This window comes from Panulirus ornatus, chromosome 32 (genome assembly GCF_036320965.1).
Source record: "Panulirus ornatus isolate Po-2019 chromosome 32, ASM3632096v1, whole genome shotgun sequence".
NCBI classification, from domain to species: domain Eukaryota; kingdom Metazoa; phylum Arthropoda; class Malacostraca; order Decapoda; family Palinuridae; genus Panulirus; species Panulirus ornatus.
In genome coordinates this window covers 28,023,752-28,045,236 of record NC_092255.1, presented here as the reverse complement: position 1 = coordinate 28,045,236, position 21,485 = coordinate 28,023,752, and the positions used below count along the sequence as shown (strand labels likewise).

General features: G+C 38.7%; 1 protein-coding gene across 9 annotated transcripts in view; it reads right to left on the bottom strand.

Annotated features, from left to right (window-relative positions):
- The window catches only part of LOC139759263 (ras-specific guanine nucleotide-releasing factor RalGPS1-like), a 153,467-nt gene that overhangs the window by 47,263 nt on the left and 84,719 nt on the right, over positions 1 to 21,485 (bottom strand). For 7 of the 9 annotated variants that reach the window (XM_071681411.1, XM_071681412.1, XM_071681408.1 and 4 more), the window contains 7 exons: positions 20,470 to 20,616; positions 18,101 to 18,200; positions 12,993 to 13,156; positions 6,561 to 6,703; positions 6,119 to 6,344; positions 3,656 to 3,880; positions 2,910 to 2,981 (listed from right to left, as the gene is read on the bottom strand). In XM_071681411.1, coding sequence (XP_071537512.1) covers positions 2,910 to 2,981; positions 3,656 to 3,880; positions 6,119 to 6,344; positions 6,561 to 6,703; positions 12,993 to 13,156; positions 18,101 to 18,200; positions 20,470 to 20,616 — 1,077 coding nt within the window. The remainder of the gene's footprint in view (positions 1 to 2,909; positions 2,982 to 3,655; positions 3,881 to 6,118; positions 6,345 to 6,560; positions 6,704 to 12,992; positions 13,157 to 18,100; positions 18,201 to 20,469; positions 20,617 to 21,485) is intronic. The other 2 variants (XM_071681413.1, XM_071681407.1) reach the window with 1 other exon arrangement.

Here is a 21,485-nt window from a genome sequence, read left to right as displayed (position 1 = left end):
GTTATTTTCACATGTGGTGGGGTGGCGATGGAAATCAATAAAGGCAGACAGTATGAATTATGTGCATGTGTATATATGTATATGTCTGTGTGTGTATATATATGTATACGTTGAGATGGATAGGTATGTATATTTACGTGTGTGGATGTGTATGTACATACATGTGTATGTGGGCGGGTTGGGCCATTCTTTCCTCTGATTCCTTGCGCTACCTCGCTAACGCGGGAGACAGTGACAAAGCAGAATAAATAAATGAATAAATATATAGTATGTTTTATGTACATGTGTATATATGTATATTTCAGTATGTGTATATATATGTATATGTTGAGATGTATAGGTATGTATATTTGCGTGTGTGGATGCGTAAGTATATACATGTGTATATGGGTGGGTTAGGCCATTCCTTCATCTGTTTCCTTGCACTACCTTGCTAACGCGGGAGACAGCGACAAAGCAAAATAAAAAATAAAAAAATAAATAAAATGTATATGTATGTATATGTGTGTGTGTGGACGATTGTGTATATACACGTGTATGTGGGTGGCTTGGGCCATTCTTTCGTCTGTTTCCTTGCGCTACCTCGCTAACACGGGAGATGGTGATTATGTACAATATGAATATAATATATAATCATCATTATCAACTCCAACCAAGAATCATGTGACTGGGTGAGGAAATTTAGGTCATGTGACTTGCTGATCACTCAAACACTTGCTCTGCATATTCAGTCATTGTGGATGAAAACACCCTTATGTTCATGCTCAAAAATACCCAAGAATTAAACAAGCTGAACCAAATTAGCAAGGGTTCAATGCCCTTGCATTCATTATGTGCTAGCTCAGATAAAAGAAGACCAAACTTGACTTCTTACTCACATTAAGGTGAGGCTGGGATGGTCATGCTGGTGACTTGTATTTCCACACTATCAAGTGATGAAAACGGGAGTTATCCTAATCATGAACATTTTGATAAAGATCTTTATTTCAATACACTATACCAGAACCTGCCCTAGCAGTAGCAAGGCAGTAGTATTACATGTTCATTATCCCTCCAGACAAACCACCTCTAGTAACTATAATCAAAATTCTCATCTGGTATTATGAATAGTTTAGGACAATGGGGGAGACCACTTGAAATATAGCTAATTATAATGTTTTTCTTTTTACTGTTTCTAGGGTTACAAGTGTCTGATACAGTGTCCTAATACAAGGTTAATCAAATCTGAGCAAATATTCATATAAATATCATGCCTACAGCTGCCCAATGGAGGGATCGACCGAAGCTCCTCAAGCCAAGAAATACAGTAGTAACCATATCTGACTCATGAATACCAAATTCTGCTGTCTTGGATAATCAAATTCCTGAATAAGCAGGGTATGAAAGATAAAAATCATTTTAAAACCATTACATAAATTACCAAAAGTACAATCAAGGGCAAAACATTTACAATCATTACTACAAGAATTCAAAATATACTTTTCAACACCTACCTGAGCTGTAGTTAATACTCTATTAGGAACACAGCATCAAATCAAAACTAACATAAAATTCATATAAGGAATCAAAAATACCATAAAAACAAAAATTCAGCAATCAAAAAGCATAACCCATAAGCATTATCACATTTCATGCAAAAATTACATTCCAGCTAAATCTAACACAATGACTCCTTTTAGAAACTCATGATATCTTATTCTTAATTTAGTCCACTAAATAACACCTTGAAAGAAGTCTTGATACTCATCCTTCGAGATGAAGTTAATTCAATTTTCTTTAAAATATGAAATCTAATGTTACTTCATTAGGTTCATAAAATACTGAACCAGTTTTATAGGCCATCCCAGAAGACATTCAAGTTACTGCACACAGTATACTTCTTCACAAATAAAATATATGCAAGGAAATATGCAAGATCTATCTTAAAAGTACAAATTATACAGTCCACTAATTAACAACGAGATTGCACCAAAACAATTTTGAAGAGCTGCGAGAATATAATTCCTTTTAACATCTATCATCAATTCTTATATCAATACGAATTACTATTCATGAACTGTATCTAGTTAGAGTCTTTGTATCAGATACAGCATAGTTAACTACAAATGAAGTTAAGGCATATCAACACAATCCACAACTCAAAATTCCTTTGACTAATGTGTTTAACAAGTTATGTTTGTAAGACTGGGAATCATGGTAAAACAAGAAGAAATGAAAAACCAAAATAAGACTAAAATGACATAAAAAGAATGAGAAAATACAGGCTTAAAGAAAGAAAAAATGGAAAATCACTAAGATTAAACTGGAAATAAGATAGTAAATTTAAGAAGGGAGAATTCTAATGCAAAAAAGAAATGTATTAAGAGCAGGTATCAAAATCAGAATATGGTGATACCAATACAAACACAGGTATAAAAATTCATAATGGGAGGAAGTGATGAAGCCTAGACGTAGGAATGAAAGTCAGAAGGAGTAAGAGGTAAACAAACTACATGAAAACATGGAATCAGTAGGTGGAGAAAAATTCTTAAAAAGAGAAACAGCATAAATGAGACAGATAGAAAACTGAATAAATGTAACTTTTAAGAAAAACTGTACATGAAAACTGGAATAGAGAAAAGGTATATAATACAAAAACTTACAAAGGAAAAGCTTCTATTTTGAAAAAACACAAAACAACAACTTTTCATTCTAAGCACATGCCATGAACTCAATTAGGCAAACAAGGTGCTGGTGTCCATTACAAAACAAAGCAGTGAAGCAGCAGGAGTCCTGTGAAGTCCCACAGACATTAGAAGGTACTGGAGAAAATGTGGGTGGTGTTATGGGTGGACAGGTTAACAAAAAGGGACCACATAGGAACAACCCAAAAAAGGACAACTCAAGTCAAGCACTGGTGCAGGACTCACCCGAAGCGGTCTCCCCCCTGAGTCTGGGGTTCGGAGCGATGGAGATTGCGTGGGAGACTCATACTCCGAAATCTAGCATGGCAGCAATGTTTGGGACAAGGGAGTTCATAGCATCAGTGGCAGGGTATTATGGTAGGAACAATTTAATCTCAGCACATTTGGGCAAATTGGCACCTTAATTTAGCCCATAAGGATTAGCTTTGTATATTAATTGCTTGGCTATCTAAACCACATTCAACAGAAGGGTATCCATGGTTAGTCAAGCAGCTTACTAATACAAATTCTGCTCCATCTGCCCTCTCTTATGCATAACAGGGCACTTGTCATTTATGTAATACTAAGCCTTTTTGACTATGGAGTATGCTATGTCCACAAAAGGGAATGCTCACTCGCAATACATTAAACAGAGAAGCATACATAACAAAAATCAATCCTCACACTAAACAAACAGATAAGTGAAAAACACCACAATGGCAGCCATATCATGATTAAATATAGAAGTGTGCCATTAAGAACACAGTATATGAATACATATTACAATAAATTGAAAAAGTGTATTAACAGATTCCAAGCTTCACAACTTAAAAGGCCCTGCAAGGTGCAACAAACAATGAACAAAAGTCTTGGGTGAAAATATCTTGTCAAAAATTCAAACATTGCAGTGAGATCAATGGTTGTAATTTATAAAAATGGAATCAGATTTATACAATAACACTGTCAATGAGCAAGACTCATGCTAAACTCACTTAGTTCCTAAACTGCGAGCTTTACGATGGGTTGGAACAAACTTTCCCTGCTGGCCATGAGTAGGACATGAGTGTGTAGGTGGTGGTGCTGGCGGTCTTCCTACACCCAGGCGAGCAGAAGGGGAAACATTGAGAGAGCTAATCCCTCCTGCAGCATCAGCAACACTGTCTTTACTGGCACTATGACTACTGCTTGGAGTGTTTGGCTCCAGTTGAAGAGACAACCTGAATAATGATGAAAACGTGAATCTGCAGATGAGACAAGTTATAAATTCTGTTGGAAATGCTTGTGAGATTCATGCTTGACAATCCTGGTCAATCAAGGCAGTTATACTACATATTGGAAAAGACAATATATCCCAGTAAAGTTCAAACCATCCCCCACTAAACAAATACCTACCTTCAACAAGGCAATCATAATCCAAAATTTTGAAATGAGAATCTTTTCTCACAGACCCTCAACAAAGGCTTCATACGCTTATACAACATGCTACTAGAAGTGGAGCAGCCTTGAGTTCCAGAGGCCTTTGGTAAGAAGTCCTGGAGCAGTAATATTACAATTTCACTCTCCTGCATGTTCATACCTCAGGTGCTTAAAATATTTTTCACTCCAATCTTCCAATTAGGTCTCCCCCTTCTCCTTGTAACCTCCACCTCTGACACACATATCCTCTTTGTCAACTTCTCCTTACTCATTTGCTCCATATGTCCAAACAATTTCAGCACTCTCTCTTAAGCTCTCTCAACCATTCTCTTCCTACTACACCTCTCTTTTATTCTTTTCTTACTCACTTGATCCAAGCACCTCACACCACATGTCCTCACACACTTCCCTTCCAATACATCCTTTCTCCAACAAATATTCTCATTTATGGCCCATGCCTCAGATCCATACAACATCACTGGCACAACTAACCTTCAAAGATACCCATTTTTGCCCTTTACCAGATAATAACTTCTTCCGCGCATCCCTAAATGCTCCCAGAACCTTTGCCCCATCCCCCACCCGATGACTCACTTCCACTTCCATGATTCCATTCACTGCCACATCCACTTCCAGGTATCAAAAACATTCCACTTCCTCTTAATTTTTGGAATCAAAACTATACCCAAACTAATGTCCCTTTGCACTGCTAAACCAAATAATTTTGCTCCTATTCTTATCTAACCTCAGCTTTACCCTTTCACACATTCTCCTAAATTCAGACACCAACATCTAAGGTTTCTCACTCAAGTATGCCACCAGCAAACAACAATTGACTCACTTTTCAGGACCCCCTCATCCCTATAGAAAGCATACCTGCCCCTCTTCCCTAGACCCTTGCATTCACCTCCCTCAACACTCCAACCATACACAAATTAAAAAACCACGATGACATCACACACCCCTACCGCAGACCCACCTTAACTGAAATCACTCACACAGACTCTCAACCCATGTCAAGTATTAATCAAGAGTGAAAGACGAATGTCAGCACCAAATAAGCACTTCTTTTTTTAATATCAAATTGTCCTTTCAAGTAAAATCACCGTCTCCATTCATCCATCTCTACATATATAATGCTTCCATTGCATATGTTTCCAAGTAATTTCTCTAATATCGTCGTCTGAAAGATATCTACCCATAACTTATTCTCTTAATGCATCTTTCCCTCTTTATGCAGTTTACTTTTCCATCTTGTGCCTTCAACTACACTATCATATAACTCCTTGAACAAACAATCATCTTTTAAGTTCTACATGACCATGCCATCCATCAGGACTTTAAACTGATTTTTTTGCACTAAATCCTTCTCACATCTTCATTCTTGATCCACCATCCTAATTCAGACTATACTACTCATATAATCCATCTCTACAGCTCTTCTTCTTTACCTATCCTATATAAACTTGAGTTTCACATTGATATATCTCAGATGAAGCAAGTATTCTATCATACAACCTTCTTGCACAATTTCCATAGAATTCTTTCCATTCACTAAAGTTTTCAGTGCAACTCCACATATACTTTCTGGATACTCAACCTACACACATCATTAAAGCAAACTACCATTTCATCCACCTGCTTCTTCTGATTAAACAAGCAGCAAAGTATCACCTGCAAACAACTAAGGTTAATTTCATTTTGTTTCATCATAGTTTAGCAGCATACCACTGTCATCACAGTCCAGTCTCATTCCAAGTAATGCCCCAACCGTAAGATCAAAAAATATTATTAAACTACATAATCTTAGTGCACTCCAATATCTATTTCAAACCACTAACTCTCAACAGCATTCTAAAGCTTTCAATTAACCTTCCTTTTTGCAAAATGATCAAATAAAAATAAATCCTGACAAAACTAAGCCATGTATTGCACATCATGAAACCCAAATCAAGAGAAGTGAGTGCTTTTGGACTTGCACAGATGTTCAAGCTTTGCTTTGAGAAAGCAAAAACCCAAAACCCTTCTTTGCAACATACTTGTAATGATCATCTTCTACAAACTTCTGTAGCTCCTCGATATATCTAACGGATGCCAAGTATGCCTGTACATGCTGTAGATGAGGAAGAGCTGTGTAGTCTGACTGCTGGTAGTCTGCTAATACCCGCAAAATGTTGTTCATTTTCAGTTGTCGCTGTTCAGATTCCAAGCCACCAAAGTGGGGGTGGGCCATATCAATGTACACTAAGTCTGTTAGAAACAGACCTGTAGGATGATGCAAAAGTTAGCTATAATCATCAATATATGTATACATCAATAAGATAAGTAATGTATATATATGTCTTGCAATAAAAACTCAAAGAATCCTTGTAACTGAACATCGCCAGATCATACCTGACAAAACCAATGATAATCTCATTCATTATAATCAATGACAAAATACATACTAATACAAAAGCAAGTAGGAGTAGTCTTACTTACCAAGGTATGGAATCATTGGCAACTTGAGACTGTTGACATGACTCCGGAGCTGTTCCCAATTGTTTTTGTCACTGAAGAGCTCAGTCATTCGCTCAAAATGTTGGCGGTCCTTCCGAGAAAGGGCTCCCCATGTTTTATTTAATCTGCATGAAGAATACATGCTGGAACAATCTTTTTTTCAAACTTGTTTGCTGTTTCCCACATTAACAAGGTAGTGGTTGGAACAGATGAAGAAGAGCCTTGTTTGTTCAGACCCTCTTGAGCTGTCATTTAAATTGAACTGAAACCATAACTCCCTATCCACAGTTAAGCCCCACACACCTTTTCATAATTTCTCCTGTCCTATTCATATGCCACAGTTCACCCTGACAATAAAAGTATCTTTTCTTATTCATGGAAGTTCTCATTACAGCCAGCCTACCATTGAGAGAGAGAGAGAGAGAGAGATAGAGAGAGAGAGAGAGATAGAGAGAGAGAGAGAGAGAGAGAGAGAGAGAGAGAGAGAGAGAGAGAGAGAGAGAGAGAGAGAAAATAATATTCCTCATAGGTAGCACTAGGAAAATGACAAAAAAGGCCATATTCGTTCACACTCAGTCTCTAACTGTCATGTGCAATACACTGAAACCACAGCTCCCTATCCACATCCAGGCCCCGCAGACCTTTCCATAATTCATCCCATACGTTTCATGCCCTGGTTCAGTTCACTGACAGCACGTCAACCCCAGTATACCACATAGTTCCAATTCACTCTATTCCTTGCACATCTCTTCTTCTCCTGTATGTTCAGGCCCAGATTGTGGTTTTAGGAACAAGAATGGATGAAAGCAAGCAAGCAAGAATATGTACATGTATATATATGTGAATGTCTGCATCTGAATATATATGTTGATATGCTATCGCTGGGGATAGGGGAGAAAGAATAATTCCCACATATTCCCTGGGTGTCGTAGAAGGCGACTAAAAGGAAAGGAAGCAGAGGGCTGGAAATCCTCCCCTCTCATTTTTAGTTTTTCTAAAGAAGGAACGGAGGAAAGGGCCAAGTGTGGATATTCCCTCAAAAGCTCAGTCCTCTGTTCTTAATGCTACCTGGCTAATGCGGGAAATGGCGAATAGTATGAAAAAAAAAGGTGATATATGTTTATATATGTGCGTTTATGTATATATATAGGTATATGAGTGGATGGGCCATTCTTCGTCTGTTTCCTGGCACTACCTCGGTGACACGGGAAACAGCGATTATGAATGATAATAATAACAATGCAAGGAATAGAGTGAATTGGAATAATGTGGTATACCAGGGTCGATGTGCTTTCAATGGATTGAACCAGGGAATGTGAAGCGTCTGGGGTAAACCATGGAAAGTTTTGTGGGGCCTGGATGTGGAACGGAAGCAGTGGTTTCGGTGCATTATACATGACAGCTAGAGACTGAGTGTGAACGAATGTGGCCTTTGTTGTCTTTTCCTAGCGCTACCTCGCACGCATGCAGGGAAGGGGGCTGTCATTTCATGCATGGCGAGGTGGTGACGGGTCTGAATAAAGGCAGCAAGTATGAATTATGTACATGTGTATATATGTATATGTCTGTGTATGTATATATATGTATATGTTGAAATGTATAGGTATGTATATATGTGTGTGTGTGAACATGTATGTATATACATGTGTATGTGGGTGGGTAGGGCCATTCTTTCATCTGTTTCCTTGTGCTACCTTGCTAACGTGGGAGAGAGCGACAAAGTATAATAAAAATAAAAAAATATATGTCAACAATATCCATATATCGTTTATTATACTTGATCATCGTTTTTCCCCACATTAGCGAGGTAGTGCTAGGGAACAAATGAAGAAAGACCCATCCACTCATATACACACATCTATACAAACATGTACATATACATATATATAGGGGAGAAAGAACACTTCTCATGTATTCCCTGCGTGTCGCAGAAGGCGACTAAAAGGGATAGGAGCAGGGGGCCTGAAAATCCTCCCTTTCAGTTTTACTTTTCCAAAAGAAGGAAGAGAATTTTCCCTCTAAAGTTCAGTCATCTGTTCTTGAACACTATTTAGCTAATGTAAGAAATGGTGAGTATATAAGAAGAAAAAAAATATATGAAAATGAATTGCTGTCATGAAAGTCTATTTAAATGTGCATCATTGTTATTTATATGCATATATCTTCCACACAGTGTTAGAATAGTTTTGCTCGTACATGTGGTGGCAAGTCACATTTCCCTATCATTCATCCCTACTAATCCAACCCTTCTGTGAGTTCAATCATTACCTTCGTTTGTGCTTTTTTTCTTTTATGATTATCGACTAACATTGCAGGTGTTTCTGCATCATTTCTCCATATATTTTACTATATATAATAAAAGATATATGTGTCAGAGGTGGAGGGAACAAGGAGAAGCAGGAGACCAAACTGGAGGTGGAAGGATGGAGTGAAAAAGATTTTGAGCAATCAGAGCCTGAACAGATAGGAGGGTGAGAGGTGTGCAAGGAACAGAGTGAACTGGAAAAATGTGGTATACTGGGGTCGACGTGCTGTTAATGGACTGAACCAAGATTATGTGAAAGGTCTGGGACAAACCACGGAAAGGTCTGTGGGGCCTGGATGTGGACAGGGTGCTGTGGTTTTGGTGCATTACACATGACAGACAGAGAATGAGAGTGAATGAATATGGCCGTTTTGTCTGTTTTCCTGGTGCTGCCTCGCTGAAGCAGGGGGTAGCAACGCTGTTTCCTGTGGGATGGGATAGTTCCGGGAATGGATGAAGGCAAGCAAGTATGAATATGTTCATGTATATATATGTATAAGTCTGAGTACATGTATGTATATATGTTGATAGGTATATGTACATGTGCATGTATGGGCATTTATGTATGTATGTATGTATGAGACCAAATTGGAGGTGGAAAGATAGAGTGAAAAAGATTTTGAGTGATCGGGGCCTGACCATACAGGAGGGTGAAAGGTGTGCAAGGAACAGAGTGAATTGGAACAATGTGGTATGCTGGGGTCGACGTGCTGTCAATGGATTGTACCAGGGAATGTGAAGCATCTGGGGTAAACCATGGAAAGTTTTGTGGGGCCTGGATGTGGAAAGGGAGCTGTGGTTTCAGTGCATTATCATACATGACAGCTAGAGACTGAGTGTGAATGAATGTGGCCTTTGTTATCTTTACCTAGCGCTAACTCGCACACATCTGAGGGTAGGGGGTTGTCATTTCATGTGTGGCACGGTGGCAATGGGAATGAATAAGGGCAGACAGTAGGAATTATGTACATGTGTATATATGTATACATCTGTGTGTGTATATGCATGTATACACTAAGATGTATAGGCATGTATATGTGCGTGTGTGGACGTGTATGTATATACATGTATATGTGGGTGGGTTGGCCATTCTTTCGTCTGTTTCCTTGCCCTACCTTGCTAACGTAGGAGACAGCAACAAAGTATAATAAAAATAATAAATAAATACTTTTTAGATTTATATATAAATGTCTGTGTATGTATATAAATACTCACTCCATCTCCTTCTCACATCACCACTACTTGTTATCACCTCCCCATTAGCCCCCTTCACTGAAGTTCCCATTGATTCCCTTGTCTTACACACATTATTTACCCCCTTCCAAAATATCTTTTTATTCTCCCTAAAATTTAATGATACTTTGATCCTCATCTGTTAAGTTAGCATTTCTCTGATATACTCTTTTGAATTTTTCAATTCATTTCAATTTTGCTTAGCTCCATCCATATCCTTATCTCTGTTCCTCAGGATATAATCTCCACAACTCTCTTGAAACTTTTCTTACCTAGCTTCTTACATTTTCATGTTACAGCATCTCTTGTCCGACTTATAAAAACTATTCTTCTCTACCTCCATCTCAGTCCCCGAGCAATTTAATAGCAGTTATCATGGCTTCTGTAATCCTTCTCCCTTCCAGAGTGAGCTGATTAAAAGCTTTCCTACTCTTTTCATAAGTCAACCCACTCAAAAGTTACCATTTCAGTTCCATTCCTTTTGACCTCTAAAGAACCTTATCTATAATGGTATACCATGAATCAATCAGTCCTTGTATGGATTATCTCTTTACATCCTCAGTTCAAATTGAATGTCCACTTTATCGGTATGTGGTAGTTCCTTATACCACAGAAACTATAAAAAGCACCCGGAAAAAATCTTTTAGTGTCAGTCAGCCATATAGCACAATGATGTTATACGTCTTACCCTGTAGGAACTAAGAAACACCAGATAAATTTTTTTGAAATTTGGAAGAGATTTGTCCTACATTTCAGTTTATGAATGAAAACCCTGAAGTTACTGCACAGGGATCTTAGGGTCTTCTTGTAATGGTCATGGTCAGTTTATGGTACGGGCAATACTTTTCATCATCGTTACTTCATAATGTATGCAAGCTTTGACAGGAAACCTATCATCATAATGAATCTTACAAATGATCCAAAAACACTGAACACCATGAGAATGGAATCTTTATGATGTAGTCACATCATTGCCTTATAATCTGTCTAAAACAACAAAAAAAGGTCATTACTATTAAAGCATTTTGAGGCATTTTTAGGAATTCCTTTTTTCTTCTTAAAAACATATCTCAGCTTTAAAAGTGGGAGTCTATGGGGAAGAGTGCTTCAATTTATGTATTTGAGATTTAAGATTTTTGGTTTACCAAAGCTTTTACAGGAAAAGAACCATTCCATAAATTGGGATCCACCTGTACTCATACAAGTAACCATTTCCCACCATCATTTACTATGGAAGACAAGCTTTATCAGTAAGCACAGATACCTTATGCCAAAAGCAACTACAATTAAAACCAAGAAAAAAAATCCTTGTATCTTAGTTACCCATATAACAAGATGGGGTAAGGCATGACTGAGATATGTGTACACAGTATGACCCACACCAATTACTGTAGTGGCTAATGAGTGAGTCTTTGGGGCACTAATTGTGGTGGCTCAGCAGATGTTGCATTGTTCACGCTAGGAAAACTTCTTTGTATATTGGTAATCCAATGGTGGAGGCACTAAAGAAAGAAAGATGTATGAATCAACAAAAGTCCAAAGACTTGTGTTAAACCAAAGTCAAATGTCTGTACATCAACAAAGAAAATTTAACATACTTTATCCTTTTAACTTTTCCTAATATTTCCAAAAAACATATGATTAAATCTTTTATCATTTTAATATACACTGGTTTTATCTTATTTTTTTTCATACTATTCGCCATTTCCCACATTAGCGAGGTAGCGTTAAGAACAGAGGAGTGAGCCTTAGAGGGTATATCCTCACTTGGCCCACCTCTCCGTTCCTTGTTTTGGAAAAATATAAACGGGAGGGGAGGATTTCCAACCCCTCGCTCCCTCTCCTTTTAGTCGCCTTCTATGACATGCAGGGAATACATGGGAAGTATTCTTTCTCCACTATCCCCTGGTTTTATAGACCCCCTAAATTATAAAGGAATGGTCTTTCAGCATTCTGTGTGATTTCTCAAGTGAGGTAAATAAAGAAATACTGCATTCACCAGCCTAAGTAAAATTTATGCCACACATAGCTTCATAAACATTTTATTGTCTATGTGCTTAAAAGGTAACCATGATATAATTATGGTTTGTCTCCCAAATGATCCCCCTCACTTAATGTTCTGGTTAGAGCAAGTTCTGTATGGCATCAATCTTTACACATATCCATGAAAAATTTTCAATGCTGCAATCCCTCTGAACAGAACTCTTGCAGATCAGAGTATGCCTCCTACATCATCCTAAATGTCCAACTTTATCATCACAGAATGATCTGTTTGTCATGAATTTTCTCAGGATTATTTTATCAAAATTACTGAGATTCTAATACATCATCTTTTCCTGTTAAATACTCTCTGAACCAACCATCATCTACAATTAACATCTACAACTTTAGGTCATCCTTTACTGAATATATCTCAGGATTTGCATGGCATTCATCAATATCTGTTTTGAACATAGATGGAGCATTAGGTAGAAACATTAGGTAGAAGTAGTAGGTTGGAATATTAGGAAGACACATTAGGTAGAAGTAGTCAGAGGAACATTAGGTGGAAGCCTTTGAAACATTGTGCTCGAGTTATCCTCTGCCAGTGGCCTGTTAGGGGTGAGGCACTAAAGGCCATGAAACAGCACTGGAGTTCACCACTTATGGAGAGACTTTTCCCATGGACACCCCACTGATGGAATTCCCAAAGGGAACAGGTGACTGAGATACAGATAGATAGATAGATAGATAGATAGATAGATAGGTAGACAGAAAGATAAATAGATAGATAGACTTTTACCATTTTGAAAAGAGAGCACAGATTACAATAGCACTTATCAATTACATATATATCCACACTCACCAATCTTTATTCTTATACATTTGCTTCATACCTGAAAATTGGTGCAGACTGAAGAGCACTAACAATGGCAAACTGAGAATGAAAGTTATGAAGTTCATTGAGCTTCTTCGCCACTTTAATGAAGTGCCCCATCATTTCAGCTCGCTGCTTAGCACCACCGGCATTCAAAATTTCTCTTACTACCCAGAAACTTACCTAGAAACAAAAACAAAATATCATTACAAACCTTAAACGTGTATCATCAATCATACACAGTTAATCATCTTAAGTGAATGCTTATAGTCAACACGGTATTCAATCACACATTACTACTCTTTACCTCAACACTCAATTACAAGCTTTATCATTTACTTTAATAGGGTACGTGAGATTTTGCCACTCCATGCAATTTCATTAAGAAAGTCAAACAAAAGCTAAAAAGGATACACATTTGATAATCTTCATGTTTCAAAGTAGCTAAACCCATATGGCATGACCATATTACTCCAACTATAACAGTCTCAGAAAAAAACCATCCTATTCAGGCCAGTCACATGTAATCCTGATTAACAAGGCTTCTAGTGTTATCCCTTGTCATTCACCATTTCTAAGGCAAACCCACATGACTTAGCCACTAGCCCTTAGAAACCACTCCATATAATTATACAAAGCTGCAACACATGCAAACTAATAAACAGTAATTGATCTGGCTGCGTGATACATTAACATATTTACCATTCAATAGTGTATTCATATATTGACTAGAAGAACATCTAAACATCCATCTGCAAGCACAAGGGTAAACATCCACAACAATATTAGTGGTTAACCACATCTAACTGACACACTACACAGTTCACATATACATCATTTACATAAACTCACTTCATTCTTCACCCCATGTTTTGCAAATACAAGTAAAGATGGCATTTCCAAACCCTGCCATAATGTCAAATAATAAATATATTTGATACAATTTACTAATATTATCAGCAAGATTCACTTCATCCTTACTGGAGATGTTAAAGAATTCCAGTGATAAACCTTTTATCATGAATATGATGAGATACAATTATGTCCCAAGCTCAAAAAAAAGTGAGATGATGTTTTCTCATGTCTTACGAAAAAAGAAAAAAAAAAAAAAGATTCATCTATCCAGCTACCTATCATCATCATACCATTTCCAATTCAACAGGATGGATCAAGTATACACAACCTCATAAACATCACTCATCCCCCACCTCTTTTTCTTTTTACATCAACTCATGTCCACTGAATAACAGTGAATTGAGAACTTTCAAACTCAAAAACAGGTTTCTTACTTTTTCTCTTTATAAACAAAACTGATCTGTCAGTGGAAACCAAGGTCTCCATTCATACCATATTCAGTCACAAAACTCTTCCATTACATATAATTCCCAATCATTCACCTAATATCCTCATCCTTAGCCCTAATTAAACTTATTCAAATACATCTATCTTTCTCTTCCATGGATAACATCTCTTTGTACCTTCTATTGTACCACAGTATACCATCTTGACCAGCCCATCTATTAAGCATTTCATATAAGCTTTCATGGTACGGTGGCTAACAATGCTGGCTAAAAATTCACGCACAGACCTACCTTGGTTCAAATCCTGAGTAAAGCAGTTGGCCCACAGTCAACCCGACTGTTCATCCACCCCATGGTTTATCCCAGACACATGCACTAGTTCAATCCATTGACAGCATGTTGACCCCAGTACACCACATCGTTCCAATTCACTCTATTACTTGCACGCCTTTCACCCTCCTGCATGTTCAGGCCCCGATTGCTCAAAATCTCTTTCGCTCCATCCTTCCACCTCCAATTTGGTCTCCCACTTCTTCTTGTTCCCTCCAACTATGCCATATATCCTCTTTGTCAGTCTTTCCTCACTCATTCTCTCCATATGTCCAAACCATTAAAAACACCTTCTTCTGCTCTCTCAACCATACTCTTTATATTTCCACACATCTCTCTTACACTTTCACTAAATACTCGATCAAACCACCTCACACCACATATTGTCCTCAAACATTTAATTTCTAACACATCCACCCTCCTCCGTACAACCCTATCTAAAGACAATGCCTCGCAACCATATAATATTATTGGAACTACTATTCCTTCAAACATACCCATTTTTGCTCTCTGAGATAATGTTCTCTCCTTCCACACATTCTTCATCACTCCTAGAACCTTCGCCCCCTCCCACACCCCGTGACTCACTTCCGCTTCCATGGTTCCATTTGCTTCTAAGTCCACTCCCAGATATCTAAAAGACTTAACTTCCTCCAATTTTTCTCCATTCAGACTTCTATCCAATTAACTTGTCCCTCAATCCGACTGAACCTAATAACCTTGCTCTTATTCACATTTACTCTCAACTTTCTCCTTTCACATACTTTTCCAAACTCAGTCACCAACCTTAGCAGTTTCACACTCGAATCAGCCACCAGAGCTGTATCATCAGTGAACAAGTGACTCACTTCCCAGGCCCTCTCATCCCCAATGGAATGCATACTCGCCCCCTCTCCAAAACTCTTGCATTTATCTCCCTAACCACCCCATCCACATACAAATCAAACAACCATGGGGACATCATACATCCCTGCCACAGACTGACATTCACTGAAAACTAACCAATCATCCCTGGGGATATGGGAGAAAGAATACTTCCCACACATCCCCTGCATGTCGTAAAAGGTGACTAAAAGGAGAGGGAGCAGGAGGCTGGAAATCCTCCCCTCCAGTTTTTACTTCTCCAAAAGAAGGAACAAAGAAGGGGGCCAAGTAAAGATTTTTCCCTCAGGCTTAGTCCTCTGTTCTTAATGCTACCTCACTAATGCAGGAAATGGCGAAGATGCATGAAAAAATTTTTTCTTACATGATCACTGTTTCCTGCATTAGGAAGGTAGCACTAGGAAACAGACAGAGTAAGGCCATTTCTGCTCATATACATAAAGGCAAAGGGGATAAGAGTGAGTGCTCAAATTACAGAGGTATAAGTTTGTTGAGTATTCCTGGTAAATTATATGGGAGGGTATTGATTGAGAGGGTGAAGGCATGTACAGAGCATCAAATTGGGGAAGAGCAGTGTGGTTTGAGAAGTGGTAGAGGATGTGTGGATCAGGTGTTTGCTTTGAAGAATGTATGTGAGAAATACTTAGAAATGCAAATGGATTTGTATGTAGCATTTATGGATCTGGAGAAGGCATATGACAGAGTTGATAGAGATGCTCTGTGGAAGGTATTAAGAATATATGGTGTGGGAGGCAAGTTGTTAGAAGCAGTGAAAAGTTTTTATCGAGGATGTAAGGCATGTGTACGTGTAGGAAGAGAGGAAAGTGATTGGTTCTCAGTGAATGTAGGTTTGCGGCAGGGGTGTGTGATGTCTCCATGGTTGTTTAATTTGTTTATGGATGGGGTTGTTAGGGAGGTGAATGCAAGAGTTTTGGAAAGAGGGGCAAGTATGAAGTCTGTTGTGGATGAGAGAGCTTGGGAAGTGAGTCAGTTGTTGTTCGCTGATGATACAGCGCTGGTGGCTGATTCATGTGAGAAACTGCAGAAGCTGGTGACTGAGTTTGGTAAAGTGTGTGAAAGAAGAAAGTTAAGAGTAAATGTGAATAAGAGCAAGGTTATTAGGTACAGTAGGGTTGAGGGTCAAGTCAATTGGGAGGTAAGTTTGAATGGAGAAAAACTGGAGGAAGTAAAGTGTTTTAGATATCTGGGAGTGGATCTGGCAGCAGATGAAACCATGGAAGCGGAAGTGGATCATAGGGTGGGGGAGGGGGCGAAAATCCTGGGAGCCTTGAAGAATGTGTGGAAGTCGAGATCATTATCTCGGAAAGCAAAAATGGGTACGTTTGAAGGAATAGTGGTTCCAACAATGTTGTATGGTTGCAAGGCGTGGGCTATGGATAGAATTGTGCGCAGGAGGATGGATGTGCTGGAAATGAGATGTCTGAGGACAATATGTGGTGTGAGGTGGTTTGATCGAGTAAGTAATGTAAAGGTAAGAGAGATGTGTGGAAATAAAAAGAGCGTGGTTGAGAGAGCAGAAGAGGGTGTTTTGAAATGGTTTGGGCACATGGAGAGAATGAGTGAGGAAAGATTGACCAAGAGGATATATGTGTCGGAGGTGGAGGGAACGAGGAGAAGTGGGAGACCAAATTGGAGGTGGAAAGATGGAGTGAAAAAGATTTTGTGTGATCGGGGCCTGAACATGCAGGAGGGTGAAAGGAGGGCAAGGAATAGAGTGAACTGGATCGATGTGGCATACCGGGGTTGACGTGCTGTCAGTGGATTGAATCAGGGCATGTGAAGCATCTGGGGTAAACCATGGAAAGCCGTGTAGGTATGTATATTTGCGTGTGTGGACGTATGTACATACATGTGTATGGGGGTGGGTTGGGCCATTTCTTTCGTCTGTTTCCTTGTGCTACCTCGCATACACGGGAGACAGCGGCAAAAAAAAAAAAAAAAAAAAAAAAAAAAACATACACATACATACATAAACAAACACACACACACACACATATATATTTTTCATCATTATTCTTAATCACTGTTTATCAAAAATCAGTACACTGTGACAATAAGTTCAAGATAAACAAAGAAAAAATCCATCAATATCCTTCAATAATTTCCAACCAATCTCCTTCACAATAATTTTTTGAGTGAACAGTGTACCATTTCTAAATGTATTCATGTCATTTACCATCAGTGTAGTGCCCTTGTACGATATCAGAGAACACCTAAATTAATGCTGAACAGAAAGAAAGATATATCATCCATGTCCTCTTCTCTGATTGGAAGCTGTCAGATGTATCACCTACAACCTAATCTGCCCTTACTTAGCAATGGACAAGGCCAACACAAAGGTAATACTGTGACTTTCTGTTTATCTTGTTTTTTAATGCTGATATAACATTTAACAGAGGAAAACGTTTCCCCACATTGTGAAGGAATTTCAGGACACTCTCCACCATTCAACGGTTATCATGGGGTGGATATTTTCCAGCCCCTCCTTAGCAGTCTCCTATGACATACAGGTCTTTGTGGTAATCTTTTCTCCCTACCCCAGGGATAAGAAAGGATAAATACTTCTAAAAACAGTCCTGAAATAGAAACTTACATGGTTGAATCTGCGAGTAAATTCTACCACATTAGGAGCGGATTTTATCTTGTCTTTCTTTGTCCAGCCACAAGAAGTCAATTCTTCTGGGGTAATTGATCTGTAAGATAGGAGCAGTAATTAAAACTGACGCAAAGTTTTCTGAGACAGGCTTTAAAAGTCTGTGTTTTGATTATGGAATTTGCATTACTGGTTAGTAAATGACAAATAAAGAATATAAAGGGTTTCTTTTTTATCAACAGGACCTGGAAGTGTGTGACAGGAGAAAGTTTGGAGTAATTGTGAACAAAAGTAAGATAATGAGGTGCAGCAGGTGGGGGGTGATATTGGATGGGTTGAGTATAAGTTTAAATGGGAAGGGCCTACAGTGCTTTAGGTATCTAGGAGTGGACACGGTAGATGATGGAACCATGCAGGCTGAAGTGAGACACGCGTGAAAATATGAATGAGTATGAATGAAACATATAATATGTGGTGCAAGGTGGTTTGATTGAGTAAGTAATGAAAGGGTAAGAGAGATGTGTAGTAATAAAAAGAGTGTGGTTGAGAGCGCAGAAGAGGGTGTTTTGAAATGGTTTGGTCACATGGAGAGAATGACTGAGGAAAGATTAACAAAGAGGATATATGTGTCAGAGATGGAAGGAGCAAGGAGAAGTGAGAGACCAAATTGGAGGTGGAAGGATGGAGTGAAAAAGATTTTGAGCAATTGGGGCCTGAACATGCAGGAGGGTGAAAGGCGTGCAAGGATAACCAACTCTCATATTCAAACTGTCCATCACTAATATTCCAACTCTTGCATCAAAACTGTCAACACACTCACCCAGCTCCAACCAAAACACTTGCCTTTCTTCCTTAGTTCTCTTATTTCTAAGTGCATATACACTAATAATTACCCATCTCTTATAATCCACTTTCATTTTCACCTACATCAGCCTTGCGCTCATTTCCTTACACTCATTCACACATTCCCATAAAACCAGCACCAATGCCACCCTTTCCATAGCTCTTACCATCACACTAACCCACAATTTTACTTTTAAGACATCCTCAAACCATTCTTTCCCTTTCTCCTTTAGCTCTGCTGCATTCAGAGATAGAACATCCATGATCCACTACACATACATGTTATTTTTAGCTACCATACTCTGTCGCTGTCTCCCGCATTAGGGAGGTAGTGCAAGGAAACAGATGAAAGAATGACCCAACCCACCCACATACACATGTATATACATACACGTCCACACACACACATATACATACCTATACATCTCAACGTATACATATATATATATATACACACACAGACATATACATATATACACATGTACATAATTCATACTGTCTGCCCTTATTCATTCCTGTCGCCACCCCGCCACACATGAAATGACAACCCCCTCCCCCTGCATGTGCGCAAGGTAGCGCTAGGTAGCACTAGGAAAAGACAAAAAAGGCCACATTCGTTCACACTCAGTCTCTAGCTGTCATGTATAATGCACTGAAACCACAGCTCCCTTTCCACATCTAGGCCCCATAGAACTTTCCATGGTTTACCCCAGATGCTTCACATGCCCTCGTTCAATCCAATGACAGCACGTCGACCCTGGTACACCACGTCATTCCAATTCACTCTATTCCTTGCACGCCTTTCACCCTCCTGCATGTTCAGGCCCTGATCACTCAAAATCTTTTTCACTCCATCTTTCCACCTCAAATTTGGTCTCCCACTTCTCCTCATTCCCTCCACCTCTGACACATATATCCTCTTTGTCAATCTTTCCTCACTCATTCTCTCCATGTGACCAAACCATTTCAAAACACCCTCTTCTGCTCTCTCAACCACACTCTTTTTATTACCACACATCTCTCTTACCCTTTCATTACTTACTCAATCAAACCACCTCACACCACATACTGTCCTCAAACATCTCATTTTCAGAACATCCATCCTCCTCCACACAACTCTATCTATAGCCCACGCCTCGCAACCATATAACATTGTTGGAACCACTATTCCTTCAAACATACCCATTTTTGCTACACAAACATGCTACTCATATTTCCTGCATGGATTTGAATCTTGGCTACAGAGGTTAGTCTGCAGCCCACCTTGCTGTTCTTTCTCCTCTTGGAGAGAGTCAATAAACTGGGTACTCATACATATACAGAATGTAAATGAGATGACTTTGATTGGGACATTAAGTTGCCTGTGCCATCTCAGAAACAAATATGCTCAAGTCAAATAAAAAAGTCCAGAATTTACAATAAAAATGAGAGATCACCTATCCCCTTGTATCTTTTCTATGGGAAACAAGAAGACTGCTATTCTATTATCTGCATGTTATCAAAAATACATCAAATGTGAATCTTACTTAAAAACTGGAAAATCCATGCGTGTTATCTGTGTTGCAAGATCTTCTGGTGCTACACGCAACAGATCTAAAACTGGAGGATTTTCTGCATCTTTCCCTCTGGCTGGCAAACTGGCTGATTTGTGGCTATGAATCCTAGGAAGTGTTCTGGAAAATATAATGAAACATTGTTATCATTAGGTGCATCATGGACATATCAAAATAAGTCAGGCATACTTAATTAAAGGATTGTGTATCAACTGAAACAAAGAAATTCTAACAGCAAACATTTAGGTTAATAAAGATATTCATTTCGCTGCTGTAATCTAAGACTTTCCTAAGATGTACATATAATCACATCAAATCATCATCTCTTAATAAGACTTAATAGATTCAGGTGTATTTGATCCACCCACTGAAAACTAATGACGGATTAATTTCTCAAAATCTATTGTCTTTGAAATCAAAGCAAGGTAGCAGTAACCACAAATGTACAGCAGCCTCATTTCCATCATACATCCAATCTCAAAGCTGTCAAGTATAATGTAGTGAAAACAGAGCCCATCAGCCACGGTCAAATCCTAGAAAATGCTGCATGATTTTTCTTCATCTGATCTTGTTCACCCCATTGATAACATATTACCCATCTCCTACCCCCATATGCCATTCTGTTTTGATTCATTCTCTCTAATGCACTCCCACTGCCCTGCTAAATGTTCAGATCCTGGTTTGTCAAAACCACTTCATCTTATCAAGAGGGTACAACATGTGTGCTAGTAGGAAAAGAGGAGAGTGAGTGGTTCCAGGTGAAGGCTGGTCTGAGGAAGTGGTATGTGATGTTACCGTTGTTTTTAATTTGTTTATAGATGGGGTGATAAAGAAGGTAAACACAAGGATATCAGACAGAGGATCAGGTGTGCAATCTATAGGAGTTTAGGGCGAGTTAGTTGTTATTCGTTGATGATGAAGCACTGGTGGCAGATTCAAATGAGAAACTGCAGTAGTAATCTGAGTTTGGGATACACAATAATGCCAAC